Source organism: Mustela erminea, chromosome 11 (assembly GCF_009829155.1).
Source record: "Mustela erminea isolate mMusErm1 chromosome 11, mMusErm1.Pri, whole genome shotgun sequence".
In the NCBI taxonomy this organism is placed as follows: Eukaryota; Metazoa; Chordata; class Mammalia; order Carnivora; family Mustelidae; genus Mustela; species Mustela erminea.
In genome coordinates, this window is record NC_045624.1 from 74,993,303 (window position 1) to 75,017,694 (window position 24,392).

Here is a 24,392-nt window from a genome sequence, read left to right on the forward strand (position 1 = left end):
AACAGAGTTATACTTCAGTAAGTCTCCAACAAAGGCCAAGTTTGCCAACTCCTTTTTCTACTTGGTTTTCCTGTTTACCTTGGTTACTTGCTGATGCTAAATTCTATCTTAAAAAATGCCACTTCCAGATGTTTGCTTTCTTGTACCAATTCCTATTCTGTCTGAAATCTTGCAAACACTTGGTCATTCGTTCTTTTGAATGACTTGAGTAGTTCTCTCATATTATTTCAATCCTATATACTCCCACATTTTCACAAATCTAAAAAAATTTTCAACCCATAGGAAGCACATATATTAACTTGTGTGATCCTCCCCTTTGAAGCAAGTCAAAGTTCTTCTTAGATTTGTAAGACTAATTTTACCTAGAACTCTGTGATACACGTTCTCGCAAAACATTTTTAACGCTTTAAGTGACTTCAGCTCATAACTGTAATTTTTTTCTTTTTCACAGTATATTATGAAACATTAATTTTCTAGAGAAATAATACAATTTCCCCATATTCACAGTGTTAATAATACAGGACATATTGTTATGCAAGAGATCTTTAATCTCGGGAATCACATTTTCTGCCTTGTCTCCTATGAGTAAAATGTTCTATCATGCTTGGAAAAAAAAAAAAATGATCTCAAGAAACTCAGAGCTCTGTATGTCACCTCAGGGTGGAAACTTTCCTTTTGGATCATATTAATATTTATAAATGAATGCCAGAGAATATCCCATCAACATCAATTTCCAATAATAATCTTTATGGCTAACAAATCCTTTTTCTCATCATTACCTTTAGTAATACTCTGTATAAGCTGATAAGATGTGCCTCACTAAATTCAAATAAAATAAAGACAAATTCCAACTACATTTGACCATTAATCTATCACCCAAATTATCTTTTCACGACATGGTTCTGGCATTCAGGAATTTACCAGAAGCTCCCTTGGCTGATGCTGCAGACTTCAATGGACTACCTCTCCTGACAGAGGGGCCTAGTTCTGTTGTTGGTTTGGTTTTTTTAAAGTCTCCCCATCATACCACTCCTTCAGTGTAATTTCTCTGCAGTGCACGGTCACCTTTCACAAATGAACAAAAATTGTAAACGCCAAATATATCATAAACTGTGGGCTTCAGTCAAAGGGTTAGAAGGGAGTTTAAGTTCAATGAACTTCTGGGGCCTGGCCTTATTTTTATTGTGATGGGCAGATTCGATTCTTAGCTATTTCTATTAGGAAGACTCTAAAACACAGAAAAGACTCTGGATTCCCCTTAAAATCCCATAAGGAATGCGTGTAATGCATATTTCTTCACACAGTAAATGAATAACAATGTTAACAATGTTAATGACAGAGTAAGAATTTTGTGAAAGATCTCTTAAGAATAATATTTAACATTCTTCACTATCGAGAAATTTCTCCTTTTTTTAATATTCATTGCAGACTACAACAAATTTATCTCTTCTTGTTTAACCTTTAGTGAAGATAGAGAATATCAGGTCCCCATGATCAATAAAATAACATTTCATCATTTGTTACATAAGATCATAAATGATTAACTAAATAATTCCTTAAATTTTTTGAATTAAATTTATTTTTCCTGCCTTTATGGCTTTCTTCTTCAATTTTGCTGGTCTCATGGAGTTTTGAATAATAAAGTGATTACTACATTAGGTGGCCTGACTAGCGCCAAGTTTTGTCATGGGATAATTAATTCATATGTCCCATATTATATGTAAATATTACAGATATGCACATGATTTTTTAAAAAATAAATAATGACTAAAACAAAAGCTTATCTAACTAAATTCTTTTTCCTCAGAAAGGAACCCTGTTATGAGGGGCAGTCTGGTCTTTCCTTAAAGGGTCCACTGAACCATAATATTTAACTTTGATCTTTACACAGACTCAAAATGAGAATGCAATGAAAAAAAATTAAGTCCTAACCTTAATGCTGAAGGAGGCATTTCTCCAATGCTTTTGTTTGTGTCTGGGCTGTCTGATATTAGAATTATTACTTTACTGTTTTTAGAAATATTGTATAATGTGTACCAAGTCATACTGACAGATGCGTATCACTTAAATAATAATAATATAAAAACAAACTGAGATAGACTTGAAAAAAAGGAGGGAGGAAGGTTCACATGCAGGAGATAAACTGCCTAAAACAGGTGAGAAAGAAAAGAAATGGGGAAGGGGGTTTCTGTTTAAAGTACAGATCACGAAGATATGACCTAATTATTTATTTTATTTCACATTAATCATAATGATGTGTGCTCATTTCAGACAAAGGAAGAGAATATTTCAGCTGAATAAGGTGAATGTTTTATAAATCCAAGTTCAAATGAATGTTTGCTTGATCTATTGCTACTTGCAAACCTACCTGAAAACTAAAGCTCAAACTTAGAATTCTTGTTACAAAGTATACAGTTGCTGGGGCGCCTGGCAGGCTCATTTGGTGGAGTGTGAGACTCTTGATTTCAGGGTTCTGAGTTAGAGAACCGTAAGGGGGTGTAGAGATTGCTTAAAAATAAAATCTCAATGGGGAGGGTATGTGCTATGATGAGTGCTGTGAAGTGTGTAAACCTGGTGATTCACAGACCTGTACCCCTGGGAATAAAAATATATTATATGTTTATAAAAAATAAATAAATAAAATCTTAAAAAAACAAACCCACAGAGTAAACAGCTGCTATGTCCTAAAACAATTATAATAGCATCAGCTGAAAATAATATGGAAGTCTTCTTCCCTGAAGATTTTAAAGAAAAAGATCTTTAGCCATCCTTCCAACAATGTTGTGTAAAAGAACTCCCCATGGTTCCTAGGTTACATGGTTCTACCCTTCATAGTAACACTGGCAGATTTAAAATAATACCATTCGTGCATGGGGTTCTGCCTCTACTGTGTCCAGAACGGGGCTCCTGTTTTATTAAGCAGTTTATAAACAAAAAGAAAAAAAAGGTTGGTTTCTTGTCTTTTTGTCAGACTTGCCATTAAATCTATCATGCCAGGTTACCAAGTTCCTTCACAGAATTACTTGCCTGACTTCTCCAGTAATTTGAAAGTTAGGCCTAATGGCATTTCTGAGACATTATATCATTAATAAGAATCTGATAACTGGCTATATGTTTAATATGGTCTCACATTTAGTGTCAGAGCAAACCTTTATGTTTGCCAATACTTGCACCAGGTCGACCAGTAAGTGTGGGCCTCATTCACGTAGACGGATGCTGCCTTGCTCTGTGAGGACGACCACATCCACGTCCTCTGTTTGAATATCAGAGAAACGCAAAGTCTTCAGAGACCACGTATTAGGAACTTCCCTTACTATGATGCTTTACATATTACACAGAACTTTATCTGATTTTAAAGTCATGGAAAATTTAAGTGATTTCCCAAGAAATCACATCCTACAAAGTGAATTTCTGATTCCTTGTCACTTGGTCCTCCCACCATGGAACCTCAAAGGAAAACATTTAAATTTAAAGATAAAGACAACTCAAAATTCTTACTTCTATTTCCTAGCATCCTTTGAAACTGAACACATCCTTCTGAACATCTGAATATATTTTTATAAGACTACGCATTTCTTAATGCATGCTTTGGTCCATTTGGCCTTTTCAACTACTCTACTACCACTGACATATATTCTCAAAAAGGAAAATCCTTCAGAAGATATTCATACATTTATGACTTGCTGACCTAAAGTCCATTATTTGCTACTTCTTCATTTTGAGAATTATTCTATAAGTCTAAGACTCATTAGCTATGGACAGGACAAAAATAAATAAATATTACAATAAAATATATCAAAATACATAAAATAAATTTGTCAAAGATGTGACCGCTCTCAAAATATAGACTAGATTCCAAAACAGTAACCAGATTGATGAAATGATGAGTCGGTAATGCCAGGAGGCATGAAATTATATCAGACAAATAAAGGAAACTCTTAATGCAAAAAAAGTTCTCAACTGTAACCTAGGCAGATTCTGAGTTAGAATAAGAAGTTGGTACACAGTTTTGCATATTAACAATTTTTTGTAGTGTGGTGTGTAATCCTTTATTCTGGATCGTACTCCAGGTGAGAATGTGTCTTAGAGCACTGCTTCAGGTTTGCTTATGTTGCTTATATTTGTGACATTTTACTTTCATTTTTATATGTCAGCCATATTAAATCACTTTGTAGCCTTAGCCACTACAGAAATGAGGCTGGGTCATCAATATTTGATCTTATTAGCCTAATTTTATTTTCCATTGGAGAAAGCCACCAAACTTAGATTTCTGATATGACTGATCAAACTCTATCTAAGAGAAAGCTTAACCAAGTCCAGATCTTTTCCAGTGATTCTGGACACAAGAGTTTTAAACATGTCAAAAAGAAATCTAGTTGTTTTTAAAACTTAGTTCATTTTGTCTCAGGTTTACTTTCCCCATTAATAACGAGTTAGTTAGTTATCCCAGGCCCGTGTGAATCTTTCCTAATATCCATGCTAACTGATCAGGATCTTAGTTGGTCTACTATGAGCACATTTATAGAGACTGTAGATACTTATGGCTAAAGTCTTACAGGAATTTTAAATTACAACATGGGATGAAACAGAAAAGTAAAGTTCAAAATTTTAATTTGTGAAAAAATGAAAGCTGGCTGGGGCCCGAAAACGTGTATCATGTTTATTACATCTTATTCCTAATCTGCCTGATTTAATGGAACAGTGGGAACAGTTAAGTAAGTATGAATCTGTACAGATAATCTTGAGTACTAACCTAGTGCTATATGATGCACAAGACCTGGTCTTCCAGGATATTTTAAATTTTTAGTATCAATAGCTAAAAGCATTAATAATTTTTGGAATGTGAAAAGTGAAGGGGACATCTCAAAATGAGCTAATTTAGATTTAGAAAAAATAGGCATTTTTATAAAAGCACATGAATGCTCTGTATCTCTTTTTATGCTGTTAGTTAAACATAGATTTTAAGGTTATGATGAACAGGGTGTCTGACTTTATGGGCTTTACACTAGACACTCTGAGATTCTAATAATGCAAATTATTTCTTTACCTACGCAATTACGTAATCAGAACAAAAATATTTTCTCATGCAGAGGTAAACAATACTAGGACATTCTCCTGATCCTAACACTGTGTCCATATAAATTTTATCATTTATGAATGGAAGTTACTAACATAACAATAGTAACAAAAAAAAATAAATTCCTTCAGAAAGTACTAGGCAGTAAGATTGCTAAAAAGATGAAGAAAAGCCAATTAACTAATATAAACACAGGTGATTCCTTAACACAGAGGAAGTTTGTTTTAGATGGAAAAAATTCATTTCCATATATATTACTATAATAGTAGCATAAGTAACTTCTATTATTATGGTACTGTTGGATGAAAGAACCATTAAAATTAAATGATAATACACGTATTTTAAAATAATACATTCCACAGCACCATTATTAAAATTATAGTCTCAAGGTCATGAAAAACAAGACTGCTCAATGATCACAGAAACAAAGTCAACATAATTTATAACTGCATGTATGAACTACAAGGATGCTAACAGTATTTAAAACTTTCAGTTATGTGTTCAGCTTATTCTCATCACATACCTCTGTTCTCGATAATTTCTTTTCATGGACAAGAAGAAAAGGAAAGAGAAGAATTAGTTACCTATGAAGTATATTCAGAGAGAGCAATGAACATGAAAGTTCTAGCATTCATTGAAAGGTCTCCACTAGCAGAGTTTTGAATTGCAAAATTAAAACGAGGAATACAGTCTCTCTCTCTCTCTCTCTCTCTCTCTCTGTCACACACACACACACACACACACACACACACACACACACACTTTCTCTCTCTCCTTCATCTTTAAAAGAGACACCAAAGGCTTAGTGACAATTTGTTCAAGTAACTATTTTTAACAGCATAAATAAGTTTCAGTCATGAAAGAATACCTGCTTTTGTAATATTAACTGTACCATATTAAACATGTAGTTAGTAACGCTCTAAAGTCAATCTTATTCAAGTTATTTATATAAATTAACCACTTTCACAGAAATAAAAATCATAATTCTTTCCTTCTGGAATATATATCCAGAACTAAGGCTATTCCTAAGAATTTCAAATGGGAAAATATGACTGGACATGGGAACATCTTATTTCATCATGTAGGATATATTAGAGTGAGTTAATTCACAGCTGTTAGGGACCTTCTAAGTGATCACGACTTACTAAAACCTTACACTGGAAATGCTTTGTTCAAAGTTTAGTTTGTATGCCCAAAGTTTTTCATTTGGGCATACACTAAAACAAATATGAGTTTTAAAACAAACCAATATTAAACAAAATGTGTTCTATAAGGCACCAGTGACTTTTAACTTAACAATTCAAAAGACTTAATTTTTAACTTTCTTATCATGACCTAATTAACTGTTAGTATTTTGAAGATATGTTACAAAGGTCAAGCAATTGAGTAGTGGGTTCCTACCTTCCCAGATCAAGGGTAATGTTTCCATGTCAATTTTGTTTGTAGCACCTTCATCTGCCTATCTATTCCATGCACCCTGTAAGTATCTTGGTTTAATAATGAGCTCATGAGAGCAGAAGTGCCAATTTGTTACTTATATTTTTCATAGTTCAAACTGTCAGATTGGTTGGGGGGGGGTGCAGAGAGTAAGTCCCAGAATCTTCCTATTCAGTATGTTTTACTTTTTATTCCCTCCATCCGATTCCCTAGTGGTCCATCGATTCCAAATAAGTATTCCTCAGGGCCTATTCTTGCCATTCCCTCATTCCAAGGCTTGGAGAAGGGGTAGAAAGTTTAACTGGAAGCATTAATGAGGAAATGAGTTTTCAGGTCCAAAATCCATTTTTGAATTTCAAATAGAATATGAATTTCACGGATTTAATTCCTGTATTAAAATTTCTACATTCTCATTCTATTCTTAAACATACTGTGAATAATTTTAGTAGCACTAAAACTTTAATCATTCAGGTTCAAATTATTTATGAAGAGGATACTGCAGTATGAATAAATTTGTCTTTTTTCCTTAGTGAATATGCAAAATACATATATTCAGAAATGAAAAAAGCAGTGAAATCTCAAAAGAATTTCATAAAAATAAGAAATTACATAGAGAACGAAGTACTTTAATTCTAACCATTAAAACAAATGGATACAGGTAATTCCATTAGCAAGAGAAGTAAAAGTTTAGATTTCATGTTTTCTGAAAGGTAATTTTTTCCAAGACTGCAAAACCATGAAATACCAATTTGTGTCAGTAGGTGGCAGAAGATTACACATAATAGAACCAATAATTTGCCTTCCCCTTTCCACATAACCAATGAAACCACTGAGCTACCTCAAAAGCTCAAAGCTTGTGATGGCAATTACCACCTAGGTCTTGAATCAGGGAAGTGGAGGAAATAGTGTAACTCCACGATGTAATTCACCTGAGGTGTGAGGGGAGGTCAAATGATAAACACTCAGAAAAGCCTTCCTTTAAGACATGTAATTATAACTCCAAATGTTATGATGAAATCAGCCCATGTAAATAGAAGTATGCAGTGATGGCCTGCACATCAAAGAGGCCCATAGGTATTGAGCATCTATGAGCTGGTACAGGACTAGGTACTCATTTAATCCAGGCAGAGCTTTCCTACTGTGCTGTGCCCTCCTTTGCTGTTCAATGTGGTAGTTACCATGTTATGCTAAACTTTACTGTCTGTCTATGCTGTCCGTGTTACTTGGTAATAAATAGCCGTCCACAAATGCCCCCATATATTTTAATGCTTTTAGCATACAAAGTACATCCTGGCAGTAAACTTATTGCTCTCTTTTCTGCCAAAGAAACTCTTTCAGGGTTTTGACTTCACAACAAGCAACAGCCACATATACTTTTAAAGAGATTTCCTTCAATGGAGTTAGTTTAAGACCATGTCAGGTAATAATAATAATAATTGCACATAATTTCATAGTGCCTAGTCTGTTGAAAGTTTTGAGGTATTTTTGAATCCTAAAATATTCTAATTCCCAATCTTTCAGTGAAGTAAGCCAAACGTATGGGTGGGGGATATATTATAAAATGGGGTAATAGCCAGAATGCCCAGAAAACACTGTAGACCTTTCAAGTCAGGGTACTAAAACATCATCATCAGATCAGGAGAACGATGCTTTTAAGTTGAAATCAAACAGAACTTAAGGTTCGCCATATTTAAGCTTCAAGTTATTAAACTTAAGTAACTTACTTGAATGCTAAGGAAAATTTTTACATCATAAGACTGAAGTACTTTAAAGTCATCTACTTAGCTAAATGCTCAAGGGGATTCAGTATTCCAAAGCTGTATAACTTGTAACTTTTTAAAGTTTATAAATAAGAACCCAAAACTTCTAAGTTGAACTCGAAGCTTAAGAATTACATATTACAGCCTGACGATTCACAGACCAGTGCACTTGGGGCAAATAATACATTAAATGTTAATTTTAAAAAAAGAATTACATATTACAAGTTGCAACTTCAGGCTGACTCTTAAGGTGAACAAATGAAGTCTCTGAACAGTTTTTTCTCCACAAACAAACACCCAATAGTTAATAAATAATAGTGCCTCCTTCATACTGGGTAAGAAGATATGAAGGTTCTGTCTCTGGCACGAGGCCAGGCCACAGCACGTACCCAGTCACGGAATTGCCACTGCTGTGCTTGTTAATACTGATGTCATCACTGCTGTTATGACTAAAGCGTTATACGCCCTATGGGACCATCCTGCCTAGATCTCTGGGTATGGGTTTAAGTCAAGAGAGCCTGTGTCACTAAACAGCAAACCAACACAGCCTTCACGTAAGACACAATTTCCATTGACTTTACTTCACATAATGGTTTTGAAACAGTATTCTCTACTCTTAGAACAAGAAGGGAGTTATCCAAAGTCTAAAAACGTAATAAATTATGATCGCCTCTAACCATGCCAAGGCTATTCACTGATTGCCTGTGGAACCAGACTGATTTTCATCGCAGGTATATTTATCCAATGATACAAAACTTCCTAGGAGGTTAATTCATTTAAGCAAAATGTTTTAAAGTCTATTTTGATAGTAGCAATGCTGAGACAATCTACTTACTTATAACCCCATGCAGTTATTCCTAATATGAGGGCCAGCACTAAGATGGTACCAGCGATTATGCCTATTATGATATTGGTACCAGCAACACCTACAGGGGAAAAAGAAAACAATGAAGATCAGTGTATATAAAGGAAATTCTGATATAAAATTCTTTTTTTTTTTTAAAGATTTTATTTATTTATTTGACAGAGAGAGAGACCGTGAAAGAAGGAAAACAAGCAGGGGGAGTGGGAGAGGCTTCCTGCTGGGGTGGGAACCTGATATGGGGCTGGATCCCAGGACCATCATGACCTGAGCCAAAGGGAGATGCTTAACCACTGAGCCACCCAGGCACCTCTTGATATAAAATTCTTTCAGGAACTTTATTCTCCATATTTGTAATCTCCACACTAACAAAATTATTTGTTTTACAAAGTAGGTATTTTTTCCTCTTTAAGTCTTAATTTTAGAGAGTACTTGTTTAATTTAATTTTTTTGAGCTACCGTTGACATAAGGTTGTATTTATTTCATGTGCACAGCATAATGATTTGATATCTGTACCTACTGTGAAGTAAAAAAGTGGGTGTTTTTTTTTTAAAGATTTTATTTATTTATTTGATAGAGGGAGAGAGAGATCACAAGTAGGCAGAGAGGCAGGCAGAGAGAGATAGGGAAGCAGGCTCCCCATTGAGCAGAGAGCCTGATGAAGGGTTCATTTCCAAGACCCTGTGATCGACCCAAGCCAAAGGCAAAGGCTTTAACCCACTGAGCTACCCTGGCACCCCAAAAGTGGGTGTTCTTTTTAAAAGGACAAAAAATCAGGTGCCTGGGTGACTCAGTGGGTTAGGCCTCTGCCTTTGGCCCAGGTTGTGATCTCAGGGTCCTGAGATTGAGCCCCACGTTGGGCTTCCCTGCTTGGAGGGGAGCCTGCTTCCCCCTCTCTCTCTGCCTGCCTTTCGGCCTACTCCTGATCTCTCTCTGTCAAATAAATAAATAAAATCTTTATTTTAAAGATTTTATTATAAATAAAATAAAAGGATGAAAAACCAAACCATTACTTAGCTATCCACATCAATTATTTGTTTACATAATTCTTTGTCTATATTCCCTTTTCATTCTTGTCCCAGTACATTTTGCACTGTTTAATTTCCTATGTAATTTCTGAAAAATAAGATGAGGTCCCTGAACTTCAAGAAGGAAGAGTAAAAAACAAAAACAGAGGTGACCCTACTATGTTGTCCTAGTACACTGGGAATAGCAACTTGTAGAAATCCATGTTCATTTTGACCCTGACGTCTTGCTCAGAATTCCAGAAATGTGACTGTCTGGCTCGTCCATCCTGACAACTAATGTAAGGTCCTTATCGCTCTCAGTTGTATGTACGGTATTTTGTCTCTCAAATATAAGTTCCTTGAGAAGGAAAATGTGTCTATGGATTTATACACTCAGTGCTCAGATGATAGATAATAACAGCACTGGGCTTGTAGTTCCCAGTCTTCATAACGGTGGCTGTGGCATCCTCGAGAAGGAAAATAGGAAGGAAAACCACAGGAAAAGAGAGCATGTGGTGAGCAGGAGACTGGGGCTGTTGGGCATGAAGGCCAGGTGGCAGCAGACCAGCAGAGGGCCAAGGCAAGGCAGAAGCTCTGGACTCCATAATGGCAGTGCTGTGTCAGCATCTGCTGTAGGAAGGCAGAAATGGAATCCTTAGGGGAATCAGGGCAGTGTGAATGGCCCGGTAAGTCGAAGGCTTTGTCAAGAAACTCAATGGAGGGCCCAGGAGCAGAAAAGACAGATCGGAGGCCTAGTTGCTTTGCTGATCATGATTTATACCAGATTCTTAAGTCACCCAGATCTGTTTCACTCAGAGCAGCTCAGATCTCTGTCGGCCGCTGCATTCCCGAAACATCTTTCTGGATGTCAACAGTCCATCTTCCCAGGCAACTGGGACAGACTGCAAATCCCCATGACAGAGGTGTCAACCTGCCTGTCTGGGAGCCCTCAGTAAGTTGTGTCCTACAGCAGGGCATCTGAGGAAGCCGGCAGAGCCGACCCCGCACACGTCCTCTGTGGGATGGGGGGACGCAGATGCCCGAGGACCCCCTGGGGCACAGCGGTTTTGCTACTCTAAGGCCTAGCATATTTATCTTTTCTTCTTTTTCTTCCAACAATTTTTTTTTTTTGAAGATTTTATTTATTTATTTGACAGAGAGAGCTCACAAGTAGACAGAGAGGCAGGCAGAGAGAGAGAGAGAGAGAATGAGAGAGAGAGAGGGAAGCAGGCCCCCTGCTGAGCAGAGAGCCCGATGCGGGACTCGATCCCAGGACCCCGAGATCATGACCCAAGCCGAAGGCAGCGGCTTAACCCACTGAGCCACCCAGGCGCCCTCTTCCAACAATTTTAACAGGGATCAATAAACTCGGATGCTTAGCCTGGTTATGTCTAAGTAATGCTATGACTTCTGACAAGTCACTCAAATCCACGGACCTGAAAAGCCTCATCTCTGCATTAACTGCTAAAAGCAGCTCCGGACTGCCCTTGCTGAGACTGAGGACCCCAGAATCTTTATCATTCTTTGACCTTCCTTGCTAAGGTCGCCGTGGCTAAGATTTTTAACCTGTCTGGATATCCCAATGAACAGGGAGGTGAATGGACTTCAGGGTTTGAGCATTAATCAGTGTAGAATACTCAATCATGAAAAATGATAAAACAGTTTAAATAGGGGACATCTACCTCCAGGCAATGTGTTCTTACGACCATTTGCATTTAATCTCTGCTTCTCCATTTGGGCCACTCTAGCTTTTATTCTGCACCTGTTGTTTATGATCTATGTCCTTAATCCCGCTCCAGGCACCCCGGCCAAGGTTACTACTTCTAGAATTACCTATAGGACAGGCTATAGAACTGGGGTTGAACAGAGATGAGATTCTGTAATTAGAAATATTAAAGCCAACAACATATTTAAAAATCAATTCTTCAGAGGCACCTGGGTGGCTCAGTCAGTTAAGTATCTGCCTTTAGCTCAGGTCATAATCCCGGGGTCCTGGCATCCAGTTCTGGGTCAGGCTCCCTGCTCAGTGCGGAGCCTGCTTCTCCCTCTCCCTCTGCCTCCCTGTCCCCACTCATGAGCTCTCTTGCTATCTTTCTCTCTCATAAATAAAATTAAAAAAAAAAAATCAGCTCTTCAATTGTTTTTTTTCTAAGTATTCAATCCCCAAATATAAAATTCTCCCCTTAAATTCAGACAGTTAAGAAACCTTAGGACCACTTTCTTTGGTTAAAAGAAATGCTAGTGGGGTGCCTGGGTAGCTCAGTGGGTTAAGCTGCTGCCTTCAGTTTGGGTCATGATCCCGGGGTCCTGGGATCGAGTCCCACATTGGGCTTTCTGCTCAGCGGGGAGCCTGCTTCTCCCCCACCCCTCTCTCTCTCTCTGCCTGCCTCTCTGCCTGCTTGTGATCTCTGTCAAACAAATAAATAAAATCTTAAAAAAAAATAAGAAATAAAAGAAAAGAAAAGAAATGCTACTTTTTGTTGTCACACTCCCCCCCCAAAACAGAACACTTGAAAAATCTCAGTAGGACAAAGATAATGCTAAATCAGTAGACTAAGTTATATTTGATATTACACATGATTATAATTTAATGGAAAACACCAGTTTCATACTGTGGATGCCAACTATATACTATATTTGAGCTACAAAAATAATCTAAGTGAAACTACCTGAAGAGCAGTTCTCTTTAGTTATGTACAAAAACTATGTAATGGCAGGAAATCAAGTACCTACCATTGCCAGACAGAGTTATGCCAGTCTTTGTGTCATCATTGTGAGGGAAGTATGTGCTGCAGTCGGCACCAATCCAGTGTCTGTTACAAACACACTTCAGTTCATTACTGCAAACCTGAAATCCAAAATCAATCAAGAGCACAGGTCAGCCCTCTGATACAGAAGTGTAAAATGTAAGCAATGACTTCTACTAGATGCCTAGAATTTGATGGTGCTGAAAAACTCAGTACTTTCTTCTTAAGACTAATTTCCTTATTTCTTTTTCAAGTAACTAAAATAGTATTTTCTAGAGATCAGCCGTTAGACCCAAAGGGAGTAATGAATGTTTCAGGGGAAATAAATTTACGGTCTAAAAAGAAATCAATGAAATTGTTTTGAATTTCATTAACTTAAATTTTATAGGAGGGAGAGTTTTAAAACTAAGCAGAAGTACAATCATTTGCCAATTACCCAATAGAAAAGTTTCTTCCAAAGAAACGGTCTTTATGCCAATATTTTATTCATCTTTTAGGAAGCAAAAAAGATAAAGAGCAATCCAACAAAAAAGAGGGAAGGCCTGATTGGTCTAAGAAGAAAGTCTCACAAAGCAATAGCCCCAGCACCTCAACCCAAGCTAGAGAGGAATGACTTCCGTGTCATGGAAACCCCCAACCCTTCAAACAAAATGTCAGGAAAAATTTTCACATAAAATGGCACCAAATTTTTAAAAAATGGTAAGATAATAATCTGTCTTCACTTATACGTCCAGGAAAAAGAATCGATACCTAGATCTTATACTTTAAATGGAATGGGACGTAGGGGAGAATTCAGTTAGGCTGAACATCAGAGAAGTTGTTCAGGGGGCAGGGCTGTCACTGGATCACTTTCTATCTTCTGTCTGATCTATGCCATACACCCATGTCTAAATGTAACTATAAAATATGGTTAAGAAAATGTAGATTTCAGATTAGCAAATCTCTGCAGACTGGCAAATATGCAGGAAGAAAAGGTTTAGGTTTAAAGTTAAGAGGCCCGAGTGTGGGTGCCACTTTTACCCTTCTTGTCAATGGATTTTAGCCAGGTCAACTGGCTCCTTCAACTCTCTGTTTCCACATCACACAACAGTGACACAGTTACAAGGACGGTGACACGAGTGTCCTGTGTCACGAGAGAGTCTGAACAAAAACATTTATCCAACACTCATTATGCCCAGGCATTGTTTTAAGTATTAAATATAAGTTACAAGTATTAACTCACTAATTCTTCACAAAAATCCTGTAAAGCAGACAATACTCTTCTTCTTCTCGTTTTACAGGAGAATCAATCAAATCACACATAGGCTAAATAAGTTGCCAAATCTTACTCAGGAAGAAACAGAGATGGGATTCAAACTCAGACCGTCTGATTCCAAGCCCATACTCTTAACCACACAATGTACAGTGCTTAGACATTATCTACTGTATTCTCATTTTAATTTGTGTCATATATATAGAGTTACTGTGAACTAAAAATACATAGGATGTAATGTCTCTGTATTATGCATAATTACTGCAAATGATTTGGATGACATTTGCCACCTGAATTACTTGTGTCTATCACTTTTATTCATTCATTAAACAAATATTTTATTAACAAAACTCTACTAACAAAACTTTGGTCTCTGTGTTATATATGGGATTTCTAGATGAAGACATTGTTATCCATAGCATGAATGATCAAGAAGTAATTTGATTGTTTTTGCCTTTTCCTCCCAAAAAGCATTTCCCCTTAACATCTCCTCACTTATTCAAGAAAGAAGACTTAGCAGACCTCTTTACAGCAGCAGAACTACTTACTCTATGCCTTCTCTATTTTCACTTGCCATTAAGAACTCCTATCCTTTGGCAAAGAGTTACAATTGGTAAGACCTCCCTAAGAAAATCCTTGGCATATCCCTGGAGGATCTGCATGGAATGACCGGAATTGAAAGGCTCACAACTTCAAGACAGGGATCCTTTACCTCAAATGGATAATATGACCAGTTCAAGCAAAGAATCAAGGTAGGGTAAAAAACAAACAAACAAACAAACAACAACATAGTGCATGCCAAAAGAAACAGAGGCAAAAATGACTTTATTAGTATAAGAAGTCTTAACAGAAAATGACCAAACTGTGATCACCATCACAGCACGTTTTATCTAACTTAGAAACTTACATATATAGGACCTGAATTATCAGATATGTGACTGGAAGGGTAGAATTTAGTCCTTTAAGCAATGCCATTCTTTCCATTCATCTGTGATAAACATTTCCCTGACTCATTCAGTTTTTACTTCTAGGAGCTATCCTCAGCTGATAGGCACCTGGTGTGGCTACAGAAGTTATTTATGATCTGTTCTAATTGCTCAGTATCTGGACACCAGTCATTAAATATTGTGGCCAATGTCCCTTTTTACACCCTTTAAAAAAAAATCCCATTACAGTTTATTAAAATCTCTCTCCCAGATGATTTGTAGAAAACTGGCATTATATGATAGGAGAATTTGATTAGGAAGATTATGCTTTTTCTTATTCCCAGGCTCGTACAGATTATACAATAGAAACAGTCTAATGACTATGACCAAGTAACTGTTTACATGGTCATAGAAACATGGATAAGCACATTTTCCATTTTTACAAAATAAGCAGGTTAGGGTCATATCTCTTTCTGTGAATAGAGGAGTTTCCCTATGGCAAGGTACTGAATACTTACTCCATTTCCTGAACAAACAGTGCCTTCTTTATTGCTTAAGCAAGTACTAAAGTTGAAAGAAGCCACAGGAAGACACCTGTGTTCTAAGCACATCATTTGGGGACCACAAGGTGTCCCATCTTCCACATAGCCAAGATCCACATCTTCTTCAAGCTTCACGTGCCCACCACTAAAAACAGAGAACAAAAAGAAAATAGGATTTCATTAATTCACATTCATTTTGAGAATCTGGGGATTTCCTCAAAGGCTCAAAAATTGGCAGCATCAGCTACTTCTGGAAGATAGAATCTGCTTAAAGATTAAAGTGGGTTAAGTGTCGGAATCTTGAGTTCAGCTCAGGTTGTGACCTCAGGGTGGTGAGACTGAGCCTATCTGGGCTAAGTGTGGAGCTTACTTGGTATTCTCTCTCTTCCTCTGCTTCTTCCCCATGCTTGAATGCACATGCTCTTTCTCTCTCTCACTAAAAAACACCAAGTTAAATTAAACTAAAAAGTGGGCAATAATACTTTTTCTATTTTTCTATTTATTATCTAATAAAAACCAAGAGCATAACCATTTCAACCTCTAAATGGAGAAAGCAATCGAATCTTTTAATCTAATTCTTTTTTTTTTTTTTTAAAGATTTTGTTTATTTATTTGTCAGAAAGAGAGAGAGAGACAGGGAGAGAGCACAAGCAGGCAGAGTGGCAAAAGAGGCAGAGAGTGAAGCAGGCTCTCCTGCTGAGCAAGGAGCCCCATAAGCAGGACTTGATCCCAGGATCCTGGGATCATGACCTGAGCCCAAGGCAGCGGCTTAACCGACTAAGCCACCCAGGTGTTCCTTTTGGTCTAATTCTTTCAGAGATATTGCTATATTTTAGGATTTAAGCATTATTATAAAAAAGGCCTGAATTGAAATAGCTTTATCATTTTGCCTTGGCTATCATGTACAAGTCAAGTAAGCCATTATTACTAGTATTTGGTTTGAGAAGTAGGTAGGTTTCAAGATTTCAAACATGTTTCGAAGAAGGATGAGAATTGGTTTGTGTTTACATTTCCCCAAAAGATTGTTAATTTGAAAATTATATTTGAGAATAGTTATATGATTAACTTCACTATTCAATACAGCAAGCCTAACTACTATATAGGAATAAATAAAACAGAACACAGCTAAAATGTAAAACCGTAATTTAGTCAATGATGCCATATCAATGGCATTCTTTCTCCATTCTTTCTATTTCTTTATTTTTAACAAAATGACACATGCATCTATTTCAAAGAGTCAAACAGATAAATCTTTTTTTTTAATTCAATAAAGTGGTTTAGTGCCCCCTCCTCCACCATATATCCCTCCCTGTAGGAAACCACTTTCTACTTTTAACTGATTCTTTTGTTATTTATAAATTCTTTAATTAAGAATTTGTGTTACTATTTTTTATTTTTCCATTTCAGATACTACCAACTGACTTCCCTCAATGGAATTTGAAAATTTGTATCTTTCTCCTATCCTCCCATCATAAATTTAGTTTAATCAATACTCAAATCAATAACAAAAATGCACACTATCAGGACTATGTAAATGCTACTCAGTTCTGTGATACAGCATGCCATAATTAAACCTTTTCTTTTCCTGTACAACTTTTCATGTTCCCTCAGATTAGCAAGTCTCTTGTTTGCTGTCTTCCTGCCTGCTTTTCTAAGAATTTTTCACTAATGCAAAATTAATCAAACTCAGCTGATCCCCAAATCCCCAAGATGTGTCTGAGCACCAGTTCTTCCTCCTGCAGAAATGTCTCCTGGAGTTTCTATCTGGAGTGTACCCTGTTCCTGTCTGACCTGGCTGTCTGCTGTATCTTGTGCAGAACTGTAGTGTCGGGGGTTTCCCCATACCATTCACTGGAGGAGTGCCCTGACTCTTCACGGTGGGTATCTTGTTTCCTATGTGCCCAGCCTTTCCCCTTCTTAGCTTACACTTTCATTTGAGTGGAGCACAATTTCTCCTGAGAAATAATAGCTTCCTGAGAAAGGGTATAGGGGAGTACATTTGCAGGGAAATGTGCATATCTAAAAGTGTGTCCATTTTCTCCCTTTACACTCGATTGATAGTTCACCTGGGTACGGAACTTAAGTTCAGAAATCAGGTTCTCCATCGTCTGTTGGCTCCCAGGGCTCCTGCTGATAGATCCCAAGCCTGATGCTTTTTCTCCCTCCTCTCTGAAAACATTTGGGGTTCTTTTCTTTGTCCTAAGGTTCTGATGTTGCATAATGATATGTTTAGATGTGCCTCTGAGTTCACTCATGGAACCTGCACACGGTCAGCCTGTCGACGTGAAAACTCAAGTCTATCCTTTGTAGACAATCTCAGTCACTCACTGACGATTTCTTCTCTGCTCTTTTCCCTGTTTATCCTTTGTATTCCAGTTTGGTGAGGTTTTCTCTACATTTCACTCCTTTCCTGCTTTTGTTCTACTTTCTGGGAGATAATTTCAACTACTGGGTTTAATCTACCTCCATATTTTTAATTCCAACAGCATTTGTTTCTATGAATGTTCTTCATCTGTTTTAAAAAAATAGCACTCTATTCTTATCGACAGGTGCCTTTTCTTCTGGTTGTTTTCATCTTTTTGTGTATGTGTGTGTATGCCCGTATGTTATGGATGTTAGAGCCTTTCTTCACGTGTCTGATAAAGTGCTCACATTTGATTTGAGAAATGAGGTAAGTGATAGGAAATTTTAGGGCTTTCTGGCTGAACATTGATGAGGCTGGTCCACCCCGACATCAATTTTGCCAGCTGTTCTTCAGTTTGGAAACCTGTTTGATTATCTGTAGAATGTAAAGCTCAAATCTTCCATGGGAGGGTGAGGGATCCCCAATTTAGGTGAGTCAGGAAGTGATCTGTTGGCAGACTTTCAACTATCTTCTTTATTTTAGCCCTTCTCTGTCCCTGAATCCTCTACTCTGTCCTCCAGAAGTAGCTGATGCTGCCGATTTTTGAGCCTTTGGGGAAATGACTTTATATACCAGGACAGCTCTCCGTATTCCCCATTACTGATTCAGGGATTCAGCTTTCCTAATTTTGACAACCATTTGCCACACATCCATTCGCTCTCCACTCTTCCAAATTTTGTTGCTTTTTCTCCTCTTCCTTTCTCGACCGCCCTGTGAATACATGAATTCTAAAAAAAAAAACCAGTTAGGGTCATTTTAGTGGGGTTTCAGAAGGGAGTAAAAGAAGATAACGTATATTTAACCTATTGACTTAACCAGGAGTTCTGACTGGTTTTCCTTAGTAGGAGTGAAATGCAAACTAAACCTGACAAGATATTCCTGACCCATTAAACAGAACTCTAACAACCACAGTCAACTAATTCTTATCTTCTTTTCAGCCCTTTACTGTCAGGATTTACTTGGTCTCCCCTACAGACTAGATTCTGTTCCCACCTGCTAACACACATGGAACTGAAAAAAATAAAGTAACCCTATGCAGGACTCCTCAAAGTAAGTTGACCAATGTTCCCAGACAATGCGGGAGATGATTACCTGCAGTTTAATGTCTTTCCCTGCTGCACAACCAAAGTAGATGTGATTTCACCATCAAGTTCTCCAAGCCTGGGGATATTACCAATGTTGGTGCATAAAAGGTAACCACAAAGCACATCCCTGTGTTAAAAGATACCAATTATTTGCTTTTTTTCCCCAAAGAAAGGACAAGCCATGTACAGTTAGAACAATAATCTTATCTCATTTTAGTGCTTGTTTTTTAGCTTTTCCTTTACTGTCCATTAGTTCAGGTATTTCTCTAAAGGAAATTATCCACCAAAATGAGTTATTTTAGATCAGAATCTCCTTCCTAGAACAGACCACTGGATATGCTAAAACTTTTTTTTTTTAATATTTGACAACTGAATAAATGACCTTTGGATGGGTACTCTTTTGGAAGACAGCTCTTTCTTCAACCTGTTGTCTCAGAATTAAAGAATCTTATATATATAATAGATATTCAGTCACAAAGACTCATGATCCCTTTTTCAATATATTCCACTATTCCCCCAACTACCACATACAATTCAAATTTAACATATAAAATGTTTCCAGTGGTATTAAATACTGCACTATATCTAGCATATTTTTAATTACTAATATACATAATAAACAAACATACACTAACAAATATCTTATCAAGAATGATTAGTGGGCTAGCAAGATTATATAAGAAAATATTAAGCTTAAGATAAAGAGAAAAATTAGAACTTATATCTATCATCAACATAGAAAAATACATTAATTCATCCTTAAAAAATAATTTTAAAGGTTATATCATTTTGTTGACTCTATCGCAAACAAAAATGCTTTCTTAACACAGAAGAGATATTCAACATTTTTATAAGTGTCATTTATGTGCATGGAAATTACTAAGTACTTTAGGATATAAAAGGAAAAAAGACACGGTCAAGGCAATAGACTCAGATGAGAAGAGAAACCGCACACATCAACAACGATAAAAAGGGGCAGGGAGGGAACAAGGGCCATAATAATAGTACGAAAGACTGTGGGGATTCGGAGAAGAGGAAAATGATTCATTCCTAGAGTAAATCCAGAAGTAATTTATACAGTGTTGTCCAAGTGGACGGTGACTGGTGATGGAGTGAGGAGAGAGGGTGCTTTGGGAGGAATGAGCAGCTCACGCAGTGGGATGGAGATGGGAGCACACAAGGCATGGGTGAGGAATGACAAGGTTTGCTAGAATTTGGGAGTAAGAAGAAGAAAACAAAAAAATGAAGGTTGAGGACAAACTGAGGAGGATATAAAGGGTCAAGCTAACGTTCCATTTCGTTCATTAAACAAGCCAGCAGGACATGCCACAGGGTGCTCAGGGAGAGTCCTGAAATCAGACTGCCACATTCTACTTCTGCTTCCACTGTACCTAGCGAGATGACCTTGGTCAAATGAATGAACTGTGCCTCGGTTTTTCCTCCATAAAATGAGAACTGCTGTAAAGACTAAATAATATAGCTTATGTAAACTGTAAGACGGTGGGTACCCAGGAAATGTTGGGCATTCTTCTTACCATTAGGTACGTGGGACCAGTGAAATTTGAACGAAGAACTAAAACTCAAAACAATTCAGCAGATGAATATTCTGAGGGCAGCATGCTAGGGACTCCTGGTTTAAGATACTCTTAAGAGGCCTTTGTAACAGCTGAAGAATTAATATAGGTCTTAACTGCAGCAGTACAATAGGAAAGGAAATGAAGAGATCAGTTAAGACAAGTGGCCGTGATCTGGTGTCTGGACAACGTGTCAGAGGGACGGTGGAGTCAAGGACCATTGCAAGGCTTCTAAACTGAAGGACAGTGAGCATATGAGGACCTTCGACAAAAACGGTGGTTTAGTAAAGTCAGAGACAGTTAATAGAGTATATAGTCTCCTGGCTTTAATTTCTGTTGCTTTTGAAATGCAAGCAGGCGCCTTCTAGGTGAGAAAGTCCTGAGGCACCTGCAGGGGTGACCTGGGCCTTGGGTGAGTGGTCAGCATCCGTGTTAAGATTCAGGACTCTTCTGCAAGGTGGAGCTGGAATGCTGGGAAAAGAGGAGCGAAGCAGGCAGCAGAAGGCCCCATGGGTGCTGAGAACAGGAAGGTCCTGGGGGCTCAGAAAGTAGTATTTGCAATTAATGAAGGGATAAACTCTGTGCAAACTTCTCGGTCTCACCGTTTGTTGCATTGTATCCACGTGTCTTTGTCTTTCCCACAGTTACCCTTCTCCGTCCCTTCGATATTCAGTTTCTCATAGCAGTATTTGTCCGATGCCATCACCTCTGAAGCAGAACAGTCTTCTATCAGTGAGGGATTTAACATGTGAGCTGCTCAAAAGGTTTGCAGTAAAGGAAAAGGAGCCCCTTACGGACTCTTCTTCCTGACAATGGTGCCAATCCCAAAAACTGTACCCATGGTTCTCAAGAGTTGTCCTTTACCACAAATACCCACGAGTCAGCTACACTCCTCATGACTGCTCACTGGAAATCTGGAAAACAGATCTATGTAGATCTGGGATTGGACTGAGGTTTCAAGAACAACACTCCTCAGAATGTGGCCAATAAGGAGGGGAAGATGCTACCAAATTGTTCCCAGAATAAACACTCCACATTTTAATCTCCATGCCAAATGTAAGGTACAAATTTCTTACTTGGCAACTTCTATTAATCATAATGACAAGTTTATTAAAATAACTATGCACTATAATTAAAGATTCAAGAAACAGGAGTAAAATTTCTCATCTTGTTTACTAATTCTCAACAACTATTAAAAAACAATTTAATTTTATTCTGTCTTTAGACAAGCTTGAATTCATGCTAAAGCCAAGACAGACAAATAACATTTTAAGCTACATCAGCAAATTTGTCAGGACTTTGTTTTGACTAAAGCCAAGGCTGGTTGATGGAACTGTCCAGGAGTTAGAGCAAAATGACTTCTGCAAATTAATCAAAAGACAACTGTTTGTGTATATTTTTAAAAAAAAATCACATTAAAAAATAATCAGGGTTTTTTTTTTCCTACTTCTTGCTGTAAGCCAAGTGGGGGAAACAAAACTGTATCTCTTTGTTCAAAGTACAAACCTGTATTTCTGTATTTTCCCCCATTCTCCAGTTACTCAGAAGAGGACATACACCTGCCCTCTCAGAGAAAATGTAGCCACGATTTGTGACAATTAAAGATTATCTTTATAGCTTACTTCCTAATACAAACTGTCTTCTGAAAGAGTTTAAAGCAGAAATTCCTTCCAAAAAAAATATATGGCACAATATTTAAATACACATTTAAACAGAAATATAATTTAAATAATATATTTTAGATATAAATAGTATATTTCCCTCCAAATGTCTGACAAGCTTTGAAAGCAGTAACATTAAAATTTTCTTCTGATGTGCACAACTACCTCAGTAGAAGGTCCCCTGTAGTTAGGAAAACAAGCTAGACTTCAAGAGAAAGAGTTGAGGAAGAAAAAGCAACTCTAGATAAGCTGCTACAGTACGAGGCCAAGGATGCCCTTCCTAGGGTCCACGCCTATCCCATATGGTTGTACAGATTTAGCTTAAGGACATTCAGCTAAGAGAAGTGTAAGTGGATCTGAAATCCGGGTTTGCTCTATTCTCCAGGCTGCACATGCTTCATTTGTTGGGCAGCAAAGGCACTTTCTTTCTTGTCCAAAGGTACAACTGGTGGGTCCCCAGTGTTGGGTTCCCCAATAATGGGTCCATGGTCAAAGGAGCGAGACTGATACAAAGCGAAGGTCAAGCAAAGCTTTATTTCGCACCAAGCATCAAGAACCAAACCAACCGGTCGGGCTGCCCCTTACAGAGAGGGCGACCTCTCCCCGCCTCACAGACTAACTTTTATAGAGCAAAGACCACGTGGTTGAGCCTGGCCACACACAGGTGGCCAATGAGATTGCAACACACTTAGAAAGCTGCACAGTCATCTTAGGTCACACACGGGTGGCCAATTGAACTATATAATTCACCCCATAGTAGCTATTTGAACTAGCCTATCACCTTGGTCAGAATTGGTGCCCAAAAGGTGGCCAAAAGGCAGGGCCCACACTCCTTGGTAGCTAGGGAGACAGAACGCCTGCCCCACTGATTGGATGTCTCCCCCTGCCCCACTCATCCCTGCATCTGGGCTCTGTTATCTCTACCTGACCTGACCCACCCTTGTATTTGAGCTTTGTTATCAGGAACAGGTTTCCCTACTTGCTTTTAAGTAAGTTCCCCTGGGGGCAGGGGCGGGGGCAGGGTCAATTTAAGTTTTACCGCATAAACAACAAAACTGCAGTTCCACCAAGATGGGGCCTGCTCTTGCTAAATAGGCCCTTACACAACCAACTAGCCAAGTGTCTTCACAAAGATGCTTTTCTCTAATTCCACAAAAGTGCTCCTACTCCGTTTGTTTCCCAGAATCGATAGTCTCTCATGGTTTGTCTCCCTCTCTGATTTCTCCCCCCTTCAGTTTTCCCTCCCTTCCCCATATGGTCCTCCAGGCTATTTCTTAAGTTCCACTTAGGAGTGAAATCGTATGATAATTGTTTTTCTCTGCTTGACTTATTTCACTTAGCATAATACCTTCCAGTTCCATCCATGTGGATGCAAATCGTGGGTATTCATCCTTTCTGATGGCTGAGTAATAGTCCATTGTACAAATGGACCACATCTTTATCCATCTGTCTGTTGAAGGACAGCTCGGCTCCTTCCACAGTTTGGTTGTGGACATTACTGTTATGAACACTGGGGTGCATGTGCCCCTTGTTTTCACTACATCAGTATCTTTGGGGTAAATACCCAGTATTGCAATTGCTGGGTTGCAGGGCAGCTCTACTTTTTTCTTTTTTTTTAAAGATTTTATTTATTTATTTGACAGAGAGAGACCACAAGTAAGCAGAGAGGCAGGCGGAGAGAGAGAGAAGGAAGCAGGCTCCCCATTGAGCTGAGAACCATTGTGGGGCTCGATCTCAGGAGCCTGAGATCATGACTGAGCCGAAGGCAGAGGCTTTAACCCACTGAGCCACCCAGGGCAGCTCTACTTTTAACATCTTGCGGAACCTCCATACTGTTTTCCAGGGTGGAGGGACGGGAGAGCCGGGTGATGGGGACTGAGGAAGGCACGTGTCATAATGAGCACTGGCTGTTACAGGCAACCCATAAATCATTGATCACTACATCGAAAATTAATGAAGTATTATACAGTAGCTAACTGAACATAATAATAAAAGAAATTACATAACAAAAATATATTTTTTTAAAAGTGCCCCTACTAGGACCTTCAGTGTCTTTG

General features: G+C 38.0%; 1 protein-coding gene across 11 annotated transcripts in view; it reads right to left on the reverse strand.

Annotated features, from left to right (window-relative positions):
- The window catches only part of ADAM22 (ADAM metallopeptidase domain 22), a 218,870-nt gene that overhangs the window by 18,370 nt on the left and 176,108 nt on the right, over nucleotides 1-24,392 (reverse strand). For 10 of the 11 annotated variants that reach the window (XM_032304700.1, XM_032304699.1, XM_032304711.1 and 7 more), the window contains exons 21-26: nucleotides 21,277-21,382; nucleotides 19,108-19,227; nucleotides 15,588-15,756; nucleotides 12,878-12,992; nucleotides 9,110-9,200; nucleotides 5,601-5,618 (exon numbers count right to left, since the gene is read on the reverse strand). In XM_032304700.1, the coding sequence (XP_032160591.1) occupies nucleotides 5,601-5,618; nucleotides 9,110-9,200; nucleotides 12,878-12,992; nucleotides 15,588-15,756; nucleotides 19,108-19,227; nucleotides 21,277-21,382 (619 nt within the window). The remainder of the gene's footprint in view (nucleotides 1-5,600; nucleotides 5,619-9,109; nucleotides 9,201-12,877; nucleotides 12,993-15,587; nucleotides 15,757-19,107; nucleotides 19,228-21,276; nucleotides 21,383-24,392) is intronic. The other variant, XM_032304706.1, reaches the window with a different exon arrangement.